Below are 14981 nucleotides of genomic sequence, written 5' to 3' on the forward strand. Positions count from 1 at the left end.
TGGGTGTTGTGGTCTGCACTGAGCTCTGCCTCTGCAGAAGCTCTCCTTACAAAGATGGAGCTGGTTCRGCCGTGCAAACAGCGAAGTCTGCAGAAGAGCTGGGGCACTAGCTGGTCAAAGCCCAAAGTGCCTTGCTTCCCTTACGCCCCTGCCAGGTGCGCACCCTCTGGGGCAGCAATACTGAACATGCAATGCTCCCTTTGGTCCTCCATATAGAAAAGTCCTCTCCTTGCGCAGCTCTTTCACTCCTCCTAACGTTCGCCAGACCCCAGTTTCCACCTAATCACTGAGTCCAGACCTCAAGGTTTAGCTTATTGACCAGCATCAGCTGGCTTTTCCTGGAACTATTCCTTCCCAGTCTGAGTTAGTCTGCCCTGATTTGTCCCTGGTTTGTCCTTTGTTCTCCTCCTTGTCTTTTTTTTTAAATTTTTTTTAATACTCTTGATGCTTGAATCTCTCTTTGTCTTCCTGTGATTCCAGAAATGGCTTTAGCACATGGGTGAGATGTGAGTGAAGTTCTCATTTGGTCCTTAGCAAAGTCTGGAGCATTCTCTGCGCGTCCTGCCAGCTGGGCAACCACGTTCAAAACCACTCTGTCTGCCTTTCCCTCTTTTAGTGATTCAGGAGCTGCAGCTGTTGCCTGATGTTTTTTTCCCTTTTGATATGAAAAGGAGCCTGTAGTTATCCATTGACTGGAGTTCAGGCACCTTTGCTGCTAATCTAGTTGACAGATGATTAGCAAATTGACATTCTTTTCTTCCTTTTGAAGGGATGAAGAGTCTGTGTTGTGCTCTCCTTTCATCTCCTGTGTTAAATGGTCCAGCAATAAAACAACAGCTGAGTTTCAAAGTGTGCAGTCTGTGTGCTCAGGCCGCTTTGTTGAAAAGTCACTGCTGTACCAAAGTGGCTTAAAATAGAAAAAGGGAAAGGAAATGGAACAAGCAGTGCCAACAGTGACTTTGAGAATGAGCTGATCTTGAATTCAGGGAAGAGAGGAGAGAGGCAAAACCCTTGGGACTGCTTGAGCAAAGCGCATTTGCTTGCAAAGGCTGTTAGGTCCTGGGGATGTTGTCTGTTGAACTCTGCTGCGTGCACTGGCAAGTGCATCACGCAGCACCTCTGCGGGGTGAAGGGTAGTTTTCCTGGCTGAGTCTGGACCTGCAGCTTCAGTCAGTCATCCACGCTGGGAGGGAGGAGTGAGAAAGGCAAAGAAGAAAGTGCGAGATGTCTGAAGAGCAGGTGACTTATGCCTCGGTCTGAATCAGCTCTTACAGGTTGGCCCTGGTGCCCAGATGGCTGCTCGGGGCCGCCTGGAGACCAGAGGCAATGGCAGCCCAGGCTCTAGTATGGTGCATGCAGGAGGGCAGTGGCTGGGGTGTTGTGTGTGTGTGTGTGTGTAACCTGCTCCAGATTTGCTTTTTGGAGCTTTTTGATGCCTGTCATTCTCGTATCTGTCTCTCACCACCCTCCCTGTGAAGGGGTTGCATCATTGCCATGGTAGAGATGGGATCTCAGGCTCGAAAAATGAATTGGGTAGACTGTGAACCAAATACAGGTTTTTCCAATTTCCACTCCAGAAGATAGTTTCTCTCTCCTTTTCTGCATTTTAATGATATTAGCAACCTCTAAGTACAGGAGTCTCATAAACTTTCCAGATTATGGTGGTAATAACATTGTACAATACATTGCTCTGGGAATAAAGTTATTTTATCCTTTCCACTTTCCTTCTGTTTTAATGTGTAAATATATCATGTGACAATATAGTTTGAAATCTCAGTGTAGACACAAGGACGTTACAAGCCAGCCTTTTCCAGAGGACAGGCCTAATGCTGCGTATTCAGAGGCTGATTTTTTTCCCCTTGGAAAGCAGTTGGCTCCAGATATACGGTTGGCCCAGTTGCTCTGGAGCAGAGCAATTTGTGTTGGGAGCCTTCCCTAAGCTGATCTCCCACCTGGAAGTGGAATGGAGGTGATGGTGCATCTGTCCCTTAAAATGTTGGTGGAGAAAAAGGTGGGGAACAACCTGGCCTGTCCCCTCTTCCCCCTAGAGGTCGAGGTCTTTTTTGGGGTGTGTCTGGGGGTTTGCTGACCCAAAGGGTCAGGCTGAGAGGGATCCTGCTTCAGCAAAACTTAGCAGGGCAGGTTGTATCCTTGCAAGGCTCATTCTCAGTGGACCCCTGCTGAGAACAGCCAGGATTACTGCTTCCATTTCAGCCACTTGGCCTCATGCTCCAACCTTTCTTGTCCTTCCTGAGAGACTTCTGTGAAACTCTGTTTACTCTGACAAGCTTGGTCCTGCCGTTCTGTTGTGCTGGCAACGCGCAAGCTAGTGCTGTGATTGCAAGAGAGATGCTACAGCTTGATGAGTAGTGGGGATTCATTTACAGTGGTGTCTGCTTTCTATGAATACAGCTGAGGGTCCTACTGAAGGTAACAAAAGCAAGTTATAAAGACATCTGTGAATGACACTAGATATATATAGCCTTGCATTTTAAGCTTCAAGGCAGCCCAGTGGATCCAGGGAGAATTTGGGAGGGGAGGGCATAATGACATAAGACAAAATTATGACAGAGGGCTTATCCTTAGGGTTGTAGTTTTGCTGTAGACTAGTGCCATATAATGCTTCATACTGCAGAACAAGGGTTAGTTTGAAATATATTTCTACCAAACCCAGAGAGGAAACAATGATGATGAATTATTTTGGCACTGGAATGGTAGCAGAAAACCTTCAACTCTTGTAGCACTGAACTTCATGCTTTTGCTGTGGAACTTCCTCATATAGAAATGCCTCTAAGCAGGTGGCAGGAAAGGGTTAAACAAGATAGGAGAACATATGGGTGTGGGATGGCTAAAGGGAAAAAAGTAYGCAGGCTGAAAGACTTAAGGCTAGAGAGATTGTATACCATGCAGGGTACAGCAGAGCAACTTAGGGAAATATTTAACTGGGAGCAAGAGCAGCAGATAAAAATTCTGATTCTCCATGGGGTAGCTGGAAATTAGCTTTTGCAGCAAAGTCCTGTTTGCAAAGGGAGAATAGAGGCACCAGCCAGCAAACACAGCCCAGAGAAGTTGAAGAGAGTTAATAGGAGCTTTGCTGCAGCAGGGCCCAGGACCCCACTGAAATACAGACAGCACAGGTTGAGGGGAGGATGTGGTACAAGATGGAAAGGAATGGAGTCTCTCTTTTAATCGGAGCAGGGATTTTTTGGCACAATGAACTGGGCCACAGTACTGTGAGGGATGCTCTGTGCAGTGTGTGTAGGGTAGAGGTGTGATGGCAGGTCTGCTGAGAACAGATCCAAGGGCTGAGACAGCACAATGAGGGACTACCATCTGGATTAAGGGATATTGGCAAAGGTTATACAGGCATATGACTTGCTCCTCTGCCCTGTTTGTTTGATGACCTTTCATGTTGATTTCTCTTGATAAGTCACTATTTCACTTAATTTAAAATGTATAAATATACTGTATATTATGTACACACACACACATTCCTACATATGTGCATACACACTCCTACATATATGCACATATATAAGTGCACACACATATGCTTGCACATATATAGGTTTCTGCTTGCTGCTTTCTTCTTGTGTGTTCAACAAGAATCTGCTGCCCTCCAGGCAGGGGAAGGTCTCTCATCTGCTCAGCTGTCTCAGTGAAGCTTAGACTGTCAGTTTCAGTATTTCATGGTGATCAAGCGATGGCAGGCATGTTCCTAGGAGCCCTGCAGATGGTGAAGGCAGGGGAGGCTGAGGATTTCCTCTGTTTGTGCCATCATATTGTTCCAATAAACACACTGTTTCTGTTAGTCAACAGTTTGGATAGTAATAAGCCTACAGTGATTTTGCCAATGAAGTGCCGCCAAGCTGGAAGGACAGAAGGGGTGTGGAAAGAAGGAGGAAGTAGCTTCCTGCATGCCCAGTGCTCTTGCCCCGGTGCTGGGCGGCTGTCACAGGCGGGGGAGCCCCAGCAGCAAAAGCAGCTTGCTGCCGTTCAGACCTGTGGCCGCTCTGCGTCACTGCTGCACGGTCAGTGCATTGGAGCGACACCAGTTTACACAGGCCCTCAAGGGCAGATCTCCTCCACTACTCAAGCCAAACTCGCCCTGGGTCTGTGCTGCTGGTGGATTAGACCAGTGTAAATCTGAGCACTTCTGTTTCCCAGGTGACTGTGTTTAGAGCATTTTTGTCATCCCTGTGGCTTAAAAAAAAAAAAAAGTCCTTGAAGCTCAGCTAACCTTTGGGGAAAAAGTGGGTGCTTGGTTCAGCTTTAACAAGTTGTGCAAAACCTGTGCTTGGTTCAGAAGGCTTACTAAGGCTCTTTGCTTTAAACCCTTTGATCATCTCCTCTGTGGCTTGTTGATTTGCATTGTATTTCACTAATGGGAACTAGAGCTGTGACACTAGAGTCACCTGGAAGCCTTGTAGCAGCAAGATGGGGAAGTATATTCCAGGGGACTCTCACTGAGGTGCCAATTCTTAGATGCATTTGTGGGTTTCTCTGTTCCTTGAAGTGCGACCAGAGTTTTCCCCTTGAACAAGCACAGGTGTCCCACTGGGCTGCCCCATCACCTTCAATATATCACAGCTGCTCTGGTGATCACATGAATGCTTTTGCAGTAAGGAGCCAAGGGCTGTTCATGCAGGCCTCCAGAGCTGAGGCTTTTTTCTCCTTATGAAATCCTGTTCTTCGAGAGATTGTCTTTCCCTGTTGTTGGTCAGGGCTACAGTGGAACATAGCTGTTGTTTCAGGACAGGAAGCTTTTCAGCTTTTCTCTGGGAATTATTTTTCCATATATTTTTCCACTGCACTGGTCTCTGCTCATTTTTCTGGCTAGAGTGGCAGTAACAGGGCTCTGCTTTGAGTCCTGCCAGGAGCAAAGAGCCGCAGAGAATACGGTTTCCCTGCTGCTTCAGAGGCTGTTCCCTCTGGGTCAGGACTGAGATATGTTGCTTTGTAATTTGGGGAAGAATTGTATTTCCTGCCGAGTGTGCTATGCCTGTTCTAGGGAAGCATGCTAAGAGCCATACAAAGCTTCAAGGCCCTTTCTGACATTGCTCAGTAGTTATCCTGGCCCCCTGCAATGTAAATCATAGTCATCAGATTTGCTTAGACAGGCACAGAGCAGCTGTGATTTCACCAAGTTCTTGCTTTAACCATTTGCTTATACTCTATCCCTGGAAGGGATGAGAGCAGGGGAGTCTTCGGTTCCCAGCCTGTACAGGATAGTCTCACAGTAAAGCTTCATATGTTGCTCTTCAGTCCCTAGAGCTGCTAATCCCAATAAGACTAAAGGTTTTAAAACAGCAGTTGATACCAGCCGCTCAGCAGATGGGGAGAATTGCTCAGATTTCCATCCCGTGACACCTTTGGGTCTCTCACACCTGGCGCTGCTGGTTTTTCCTGCCTCTGGCTCAGGAGGCTGCTCTTCCACCCTGCCGTGAGAGCAGCCACCCCGGTCAGTGGGCGACAGGGGCTGCGGTGCTGCTTGTTTCCCTCTTTACCTCTTCTTGCCTTTCCACAGCTCCTGCTCAGGCCCAAATCATCCATGCTGGGCAAGCGTGCGTGGTGAAGGAGGACAACATCAGTGAACGTGTTTACACAATTCGGGAAGGGGACACACTGGTCCTGCAGTGTCTGGTCACGGGACATCCCCGGCCACAGGTAAGCTTTCAGTCTCACCTGTCACCCATGCTCCCCATGGCATGTCTCTGCTCTCCCCACATAGAGGAGAATCGCAGGCAGCAGGGTTGCCCAGCATGTTGGAGTTGGCTTCCTCTTTTTCATTCTTTCTGGGCTTCTTAACAGGTTCTGCAGCACAGAAGCTGGGTTTCTTGCCCTTTAGTGGCTGCAGCGTAAGAAGAGACTAGAAGTCCTTTACAATACAGTGGGTAGGGATGCCCTACAGCACATGCACTAACAATTTAAACTACAAAGTAACAAGCTTTGCTTTTGTGGATTATGGTCTCAGGAACCTACCTAGAGATTCTTGTGGTCTTCAGTATGTGGAGTCCTAAAAAGGCCGGAAGCCAAGGCTGAACCCACTGTACAAACCACTCTCAAACCATATCTCTCTCTACAAAGCAGGCACAGCCTGAACAGGGATAGAGCAGTCTTTCCCCACAGGCTGGCCATAGGAGTTGGTCCTTCATGATCCATCTGTCTCTTAGTTTCTCTAGATGTGAAGGCAGTGGGAACCTGCTTGGGGGAATTTGAAAAGTTGTTTGTAGTGCACTTGACTGAGCTGTGCACAGAGTCCCTTGGTCACTGCTTTTTGCCACTGACCAGAGGCAGATTCAAACTTGCAGTGCTGGATATGTCCACTCTGTGGTCAGAGTCACAACTCACTGGAGTGGTATGGAGCTGAGCATGGCTACCTGCTGTAGCCCTTCCCCAGGGTCTCCAGCAGGTTGCATAGCCTCAGGCATGTGCAGTCAGCTCCCCACCCTTCAGATACTTAAGCAGCCTGGTTCAATGCTAGTGTGTATACGTCTATAGAGATACTGGAACAGAACATGTGTCAGCCTGCTCTGGGACAGAGTGTGGTAGGAGCAGTGGCTGGCACATACTGTAAGGTTGGATGTGCCAGAATACACCCAAGGGAGCCAGCCACACTATGTGTGCCTTCTTGGCCCCCTTCCCCAACCCTGCCAGTCAAAGACATTTGTGGTGAGAAGCCATACATCTGCCTATGCCAATCATCCCCTCCATGGACTTGCTTATGAGGAGATACTTGGCTGAAAAGAGGTGACAAAGGAGAGGGAGAGAGACTCAGCCAGCAGAACTGGAAATGGATTATTCATCAAAGCATACCCTAGAAACAGTAAAAAGAAAATGTTCTGAGCCAGGCTAGCCAAAATGATCAGCCTAGGCCTGTGACAGTGATGGGCAGAGGATGGCTGTCTATGGCACAAACAAGAAAGACTGCAGGGCTGGTCCTTCCTGTGGAAGTTGAGAGTGTGGGAAGATTCAGGCAGGTCATGGGGTTTCGAGCCTGGAGCAGAAGAAAAGATTGCTGGAGCAGAGCCTGATGGAGACAGCATGCTAGTGAGTGACACTGTGGTTTGTCACTGCCCAGACACTCATGGGGACACCAGAGTGTAGAACCACACGTGACCATGGAGGCTGGAGCCAGCTCACATAAAACATAGCATGTGTCCTATCTCTGCTCTCCTTCCTCATGGACAAATTTCTCCCCTAACTAAACTTTTCTCCTAACCTTTTTTAAATCTTTTCTTTTCCCTTCTATCAGACAGTCATTAAAGCTTGAAAATGTGGCCAAAATACTTAAATGAGATTGAAATTGATAAGATTAAAGAGCTGACTGTCCCTCCTGTTCACAAGGACACTTCAATCTGAGATACTTGGGGCCTTCATACAATTTTGTAATAAGCCTACAAAGGCTAAATAAATCCATGGTCATTAGCTGAGAAAATCTGCTCAGTCTGGTGCTCTGGGAATGGGATGTAGACACACCTGCTTCTTTTAGAGCATCAGCATCAATCAGGTGATGACAATGAACTTTAGGTGAAGGCTAGGGTGGGGTCAGGGTATCTGCTGCTTCTCATCTGTGGCCAATGTTGAATGAAAGTCCTTCTCCTTTCTGTTGGCTGATGTTGCTGGATCTCAGTCCCAGAAGCTAGACAGCACTGCCATGGGAGACAACCAGAATCACCAGCCCTGAGAAAGGAGGTTGTTGACTTAGGAGACCACTGGGCTGAGAAAAGCCATCTCTCTCTTTCATTGTCTGGGCTGCAGAAAATGACAGAGAAGCCTGTACCGCTACTGCTCAGGCTGTATCTCCTTACAAACATGAGAATAACGGTTCAATGTTTAAGCATGCTGTCCTCTTGCCACCATTCACCGTAAAATACTATATGACTATGTTGGCCCAACAAGCCAGGATCTAAAGACTAAAACATGTGACATAAAGACAAAAAATGCAAAATAGTCCAAAATCTGAAGGGATTTTTTCTTTTCTTTTTCTGTATCTTTAAGAAAAAAAAACAAAGTAAAAGCTTGTGCACTGCAAAAGGATGACTTGCAAAAATAACACACAAAGGGATTCCTTGAGGGAAGGGGCAAGAGCAATAGCAACTGCAGTTGCACCTCTTACTTGGAGAGGCAAACAGCTGAAGTAGCCTTATTATCCAGAGAGAGGCAAAAGGGCACTGTGTGAAGTGCAGTAAAAGCTCTGTAGCTGTGAGCTGGTGTCTGTTGTAGATTCAGGCTTATCGACCATACGGGCTACCAAAGCTTATTGCTGAAACTCCTGTGCTGTGCAGGTGGTGGTTTTAAACTAAGTTGCTGGGTTTACAGGACCAGAGCAGGAGTGGCAAATATGCAGTGTGGGTCTGTTTGAATTAGGGGATTATAGTGGACACTAGGATGTGGGGGTTGGTGATGGGTGAGAATTGACAGCTGGTGTATCGAGACATATGGAGATCGGCAGTTGAACTTGGGTAAGGTCTGGCAGTAATGGGCTTTAGGGTCCATTTGTGTGAATTCTGGGGAGGAAGGGAAAAGGAGAAAAGGGAGTGCTGCTATCCTCTGTGATCTCCGGTTTGTATTGCTGATAGCTTGCATTTCTCTCATTCTCTTCCTGCAGGTGAGGTGGACCAAAACCGCTGGCAGTGCCTCGGACAAATTCCAAGAGACGTCGGTGCTTAACGAGACCCTTCGGATTGAGAAGATCCAAAGGCTGCAGGGGGGCCGCTATTACTGTAAAGCAGAAAATGGGGTTGGGGTCCCTGCCATCAAGTCCATTCGAGTAGATGTGCAGTGTAAGTCATTTAGTGGCAACCCAGACCTTCCCACAGTTCTACTGTGTGTCTCTGCCTTGCTGCGGGGCTGGCAGGGAGCTGCATTGCCCTAGCACCATACGTACCCAATTCAGGAGCAAAGGGACCAGTGAGATGTCTCCAAGGTCCATCTCCCCAAGGGGGTTAGGTCTGCCTAAAGAAAAAGATGTCTTTGCCTGTCCGTGTAAACCATGCTTATCTATATACCATTATCCCTGTCACTGCTAGGGGGGTTCCTAGCACTTGTCTGGGGTGTAGTGTTGTAGATGGCTTTTGCTTTCTTTATCTCCAGTTTGAAAGTGGCTTGCTCTGCTCTTTGAAATCAGCAGCACCTCGAATGCCTAAAGCGCCCCTGAAACCAATGTCCTGCTCCCAGTAATGCCACCTCTGCAGGATGGTGGAAATGGAGTAAAAGATTCTGGGATGCACCTAAGGAGGCTGAGTTGTGCATAAGTAAACATGAAGGAAGCTCTGAGGACCTCTCAGTTTTAGTASTGACCCAATGTTTCTCTGGCTGGTTGTGCTGCCTCTCTCTTGTGCCCTGGAGATGCCCTTAGTGACTCTTCATCTTGCCATGGATCCCATGTTTTAAAGGTTTCTCATGCTGTGTTAATGTTTATTCTTGGGCTGCTGTGGCCAAAAGGGAGGAAAATTAAATTTGTCCAGTACCCTTTGCATAGGAGGAATCAAAGATCTAATGTCTAGGCCACTTTTGAGGAGACATGGGGAAGATTACCAGTCTGCTCATTGTCTGTGGCTATCAGCTGCTGCAGTTTCCTACAACCCTGGTAGCACCAAATACACCTGCTCACTGTACTGCAAGGGCCTTGCCATCAAGAGGTTGATGATAAAAAGATGTGAAGTATAAAGAAGCTGGAACTCTCCTTTCACCCCCACCCCATTCCCCAAAATCCTTCTAGCAAGCCTGTCTTCTGTGCTGAAGTGCTCTGTGGTTATCTCTCAGCAGAGCAACCTCCAGGTTTCACAGCCCAGGTACCTGTCTGGAGTCTGGGCAGAGTTTTGCTGGCAGCAACTGCTGCCTGACTAGGTTCCTCTTGGGCCCACTGTCTAGCCCTGAGATGTGAGATAGTGCATTCAGGCAAACTGCTGCCTTCAGTTTAGATTTGGTACCCTCCCAAAGTACCCCATAGACTTGAACATCCTCAGGCTTTGGTAGACTCATGATCCACAGTTGCTTTATGTGGATTGGAGAGGCTCCTGTTTTAAGCCAGCTTTGCCTGCTGCTCTCTGTGTTGGTTTTAGCATCTCTTTTCCTTCCTTGCCCTACCTGCCTTCCTCCTTGCCCCCTACCCTCTTGCCCCACCCTGTGTTGGAGGCAGTGTAGTGTGAACACAATCCTACAGTCCAGGAACACAGATTGCTTCAACTGCAGCTCATGACACATTGGATAGGATGAACATTTCTTCATGGACATCGAGTAGGTCTGTTCTGAGGAGTCCTGACACCCACCTGGATTTGCTTGGCTCCTCTGCCCCTTCCTCCTCTTGCCTGTGGTGGAAGCATTTGATTGCTCTCCATTGCAAAAGGAACTTGCTTTTCTTAGTCCTCAGTATGACATTTTGCCAGGGCCTGTGTCTCTAGGAGCAAGTCTTTGGCCTCAATCTCTCTTTATGTGTTGTGGGCAATCCCTTTACTTCTGGGATGTGGACTGGAGCTAGAGTGATGTAGCGTCCCATGGTGCCTTGTGCAGCTCTGACCTGTAGAACTATGGGGTGGCCAAGGACTTTCTCATACTAACATCTACTCTGCAGATGGACTTGGTAACGCACCTCTGTTCTGCTCGCTTGGTTTTTGGGGAGGAAAGTCTATTTTCTGCTAGTATTTGCTGTAGGTACAAGGAAACACATAGGAAAAGCCACAGTTTTTGTTGAACACTCACCCAGGCAACCTTCAGCCGAATGAACCAGAATTTGAAAACAAATCCCTTCTTTCCCTGCACCCCGATTCGTAGTTAGAGGTAAGTAATCACTCTCATGTGAACCTTGGTGTTCTTGCCAACCAGTGCTAGTGCTCACTCATACTTTCAGTATTAGGTGGYAAGCTTGTATGGAGAGCACCATTTGGTGCAAAGAGGATATTAAACTGGAAGCACTAACCTGTGTAGCAAGATACTCCCTTGCCCCTAGTGTGCATCAAGTGAGGCTTTTAAGCACTGGTTAGACACTGGCAGAGAGGCAGCTGCTGCTTGGAGTATTTCCATGTGGGAGGGAGGAAAGTAAAGAGAAAGAAAGAATGGATGTTTACAAGCTTATATTGTGCATGAAACATCCCATGTGATCATCTCCATGAGCAGCCTTGGGCCAAATTTATCATTTGTGCAGCTCACTGACATCAGTGTTGTTCCTTCTACATCAAGGACATGTATATCATCGTAGGTCTTATTTTAGCTTTTCTCAGGAGGGTTAGGCTTAGGGCTCACTGGTATTAAAAAAGACTGAAAGATTTGATGGAGGAAGGGTTTAGCAACCAAAAGGAAGATATTGCTCCCCTTTTGGGGAGTAGCTGGGAGTGAGGAGACCTGGATGGGAGGCCTCTTCTTTGAGGGGCAGGGGAAATGTTTTGCTCTACATCCTACTGAGAAAGGGGAACTCGGTGAGGTGGTAACTGCAGTTACTCATGTAAGGATGAGCAAATAAAGGGGCAGTAAGAATAAGGAAGCGGGGAAGAGGAGAGGCTGTGCCCAAGGTCCTGGTCCAAGAGAGTTTGATTTAAAATTCCATCACCTTATGGCTGAGTGCAGACAGCACTGTATGGAGAGGGGCCTTTTTTCTCTACCCACAAATGTTTTTCTTCCATGTTGTTTTTTTCTGCCTTGTCGATGTTCAGCTAACAGCTCTACTCATATTGCTGAGCTGTGGTGTGGTCAAGTCAACAAATCTCAGGTCCCATTACAAGTGCTGTCTTCCAAGCATACAACTCGTTAAAATATGCAAATCCACCAGTCCACGCTTGTGATTCAGCAGGGAACATGCGTTATTTGGATGACATGTTAACAGAAACTCATCCTTACCCTCCTGCTTCCTCCATTCTTCCTGGAAACCAGATTCCAAGCTTGCAAATCTCTTAAAAAAAAAAAAAATCTCTAATTTTCAATATCTTGAAAATTAAGTGGCACAAGACAGCGGGAGATGATGGGCATATGTTCTCTCTGGCAACATGTGCAGAGGACAGTGCTGGCAGCACGAGGGCAGGCTGGATGTCTGTGCTTCATGTTTTCTTGCAGTTGAAGATGGGGTTGCAAGGTTGCTGAATATGCAGAATTGCTCCATTGAGCTCAACAGGCGCCTTACAAGATATGCTTTAGGGCATGAGGACAGATTGCTGTTTTAATGGGCCATTTGGCCCAGTCTTGTCAAATGGGATCTTTATGTTTAACCCCAATCAATCAGCGTGATTCTGGGAGGAGAAAGACTCATGTCCTCTGAGGTTTTCCTCATGCTTCCTTGACTTTCCAACACTCGTGTCTGGTGTAAAGAGAAAGCTCCCTTTTTATAGAAAGGCAGCCCTTGGGGAGCAGTGTGCCCTGGGCTCAGACTGCTGGGTGTATGCAGAAAGCATGCTCTCTGCAGGGCTATTGCTTGTGTGCTTGCAAATGACAAGGTAACTGTTGATCAGGTCATGATGGCTGTGTCTGTTGTGGGTATGGTAAGGGAGGATTTGGGAAGAGTTTTTTTGTAAAGGGAGAAAAAAGAAAAGAATCTGATCACTTTAGGAGTGGGTGATGGGATCACAGTAAGCAGAAGCTGGTGAAAAGAGGGAGAGTCAGTGCAGACCTTGAAAAGGAGAAAGTACCCAGAGGTTATTTTAATAGGAAAAAGAGAGAAGCTGTACCCAGGTATCACCATGTTTTGCATCTCGTGTTCTCATGGCAGACACCCCACCAGACTTGCTCCTGTCTAGGAAATGACTCTGCACCTCAGCTCCTTGATCTTGTCCTGATTTCTACCCCCATCCCTTGACCTGAAGGTTTGTCATGTCTTTTGGGAGGGCATCTCAATGCCATGGGCTTAGACCCATGATCTCAGGAGGGGCCTGGGAATTGGAAGGTGGGAGCAGCAGGAATGAGGATGCAGTAGGGTTTCCTGGGATCCTTCTGGCCTCTCACTGAAGCAGAGAGCTGTGATTTGGGGTGGAGGGTGTCACTGGGGAAGGTGAGGCAGCCTGCTGGTCTGAGAGGTGTGTGGTGGACAGTTTGCTTGAGGACCACGTGGGAGCTGCAAATCAGAGGGTGCTTTCTATTCTCTGAATGTTGTGTGGTGAGTGGGAGAATTTTGGCTTCTCCTGTCCGTTCCCTTTAGATATCGTTTGTGCTATCTGGCCTCAGATCAGCTCTTAATTCAGCAGTTGTCATTGGCCAAATGCGTGGGAACTTTACCTCTCCCCATGGCCCCTGGAGTGCCATCTGCTCTGCAGGCTGTCTGTGCTGGCCAGCTTCACTAACAACTGCTGTGGACCTCCTTACCTTCCTTCCAGACCTAGATGAACCTGTTCTCACTGTTCACCAGACCATCAGTGATGTACGTGGCAGTTTCTATCAGGAGAAGACTGTCTTCCTCCGCTGCACCGTCAACTCCAACCCACCAGCTCGCTTCATCTGGAAACGGGGAGCTGAGACGCTTTCCCACAGTCAGGACAATGGGGTGGACATCTATGAACCCCTCTACACACAGGTGAAAAAAAGTATACCTGCAGCTTGTGTTGCACATCTCGGTGATGCAGGTTCTCCATTCTGGGTGGTGTTTCTCTCCCTGCCTGGGTTAGGATGGTGGGGAGAGGGTGGTGGTCATTGCAAGGAGTACTGTCTCCAGAGGGCTAGTAGTGCATACTTACAGCGTGCAGATCTCCAAAGAGCAGAGCAGCAGGAGGGAACGTAGCAGCCAGGAAGTCCCTGCCTTGCCAGCCTGTCTCCCTCAGAGCAGGTCACAGTTTACATGAAGCCAGTTGGATGACTGAGACTATTCACCAAGCAGTACCTGGGATTGGGTCTCCTCTGTCTCCCAGCACTAACCTTTTTCTTAACTGAGCTCCAAGCTCCATCAATAGGGAAAAGCGCCTCCTGTTTAGCAGTGCGAGTGAATGGTAGGAATTACTATAGACTTCATGAGGCAAATAATGAAGAGCTCTTCCTAATGGCCGCAAGTAATGCAGGCAGCCTAACTACATGAGTACTTTCTCAGCGTCTCCCTGTGATAAGGTATTATTCCAAGTCCTTTCTGCTTTTCCTGCTTACCTATGCTGGATTTGTCCCTGCATAGCTATGTTACCCCTGGAAATGCCGCTGTCTTCACAGTAACAGGTCTGCCAATGAAGTGGGAGAAACAGGGGAGCCTTTCTTTTGCTGAAGCATTCTGGGCACATTATCCTGGGCTTTGCTCCAGCTTTGAATGCCCTTCAGCTGCTAACCAGCCCTAGTGCTTTCAGCAAGGCTGTTGGATAGCATGAGGCAATGATGGGCCAGAAGGGAGGGCTGAAAGGGCAGTTCCTGGGGCACCCATTTCATCCCACGCACCTCTCTGTGCGCCCAAAGCTGGGTCCTGAGCACATTCTGGCTGAGTTTGATTTCTGAGCAATGCCCCGGGCAACCTTTCAGTTAATGTAGTCATGTTCATATTTTATTGAAACACGCCAACCCTGTAAGTCATGGAAATGGGCAGTCAGATGGAAACATTCGGGGGGTTAGGAGAGACAACAGAGAGCTGCAGGTTAGCAGCAGATTTGCAGAAGTGCTGTAGGCCAGCGCTGCTGTTTGTCCCTGAAGAGAGCTTTGTCTAGTTGGGTGCTGTGTGGCATCCAACCAGGACGTTCTTGGCCTTAGAGGAAGTCACYATGCACTCTTCCAGCTTTCATTAAGCTCAGTGTGATTACCAGGAGACATTGCTTAATGAGGGGATGTCTTAGGACTTGAGATATTGTCTTCAGCTAAATAAGGCATCTGGCAGAAATTTACTTATATGTTAATTAGCATTAACATATAAATGACCCAGTGTCCTGCAGTTCCTGTCAGGCAGTGTTCCTGCCATGATGGGTCATTCCCAGCTCTGAGAGAGTGTGGTAGGACTGCTACGCTCACACAGGCATGCCCTTGTGGTCCTCTCACTAATACCAGTGTAAACCTGTGAGTTTGGGTTGAGAAGAGTTGTGGTTAACAAAAACACA

The 14981-nt window shown here is 47.8% G+C and overlaps 1 protein-coding gene across 1 annotated transcript in view; it reads left to right on the forward strand.

Moving 5' to 3' along the window:
- Positions 1-3703: 3703 nt before the first annotated feature.
- The window catches only part of MDGA1 (MAM domain containing glycosylphosphatidylinositol anchor 1), a 103194-nt gene continuing 91916 nt past the window's right edge, over positions 3704-14981 (forward strand). The window contains exons 1-4 of the mRNA XM_026059837.1: positions 3704-3767; positions 5528-5667; positions 8612-8786; positions 13299-13495. Coding sequence (XP_025915622.1) covers positions 3704-3767; positions 5528-5667; positions 8612-8786; positions 13299-13495 — 576 coding nt within the window. The remainder of the gene's footprint in view (positions 3768-5527; positions 5668-8611; positions 8787-13298; positions 13496-14981) is intronic.

The sequence above is a fragment of the Apteryx rowi genome, unplaced genomic scaffold, assembly GCF_003343035.1.
Source record: "Apteryx rowi isolate R43461 unplaced genomic scaffold, aptRow1 scaffold_160, whole genome shotgun sequence".
NCBI classification, from domain to species: domain Eukaryota; kingdom Metazoa; phylum Chordata; class Aves; order Apterygiformes; family Apterygidae; genus Apteryx; species Apteryx rowi.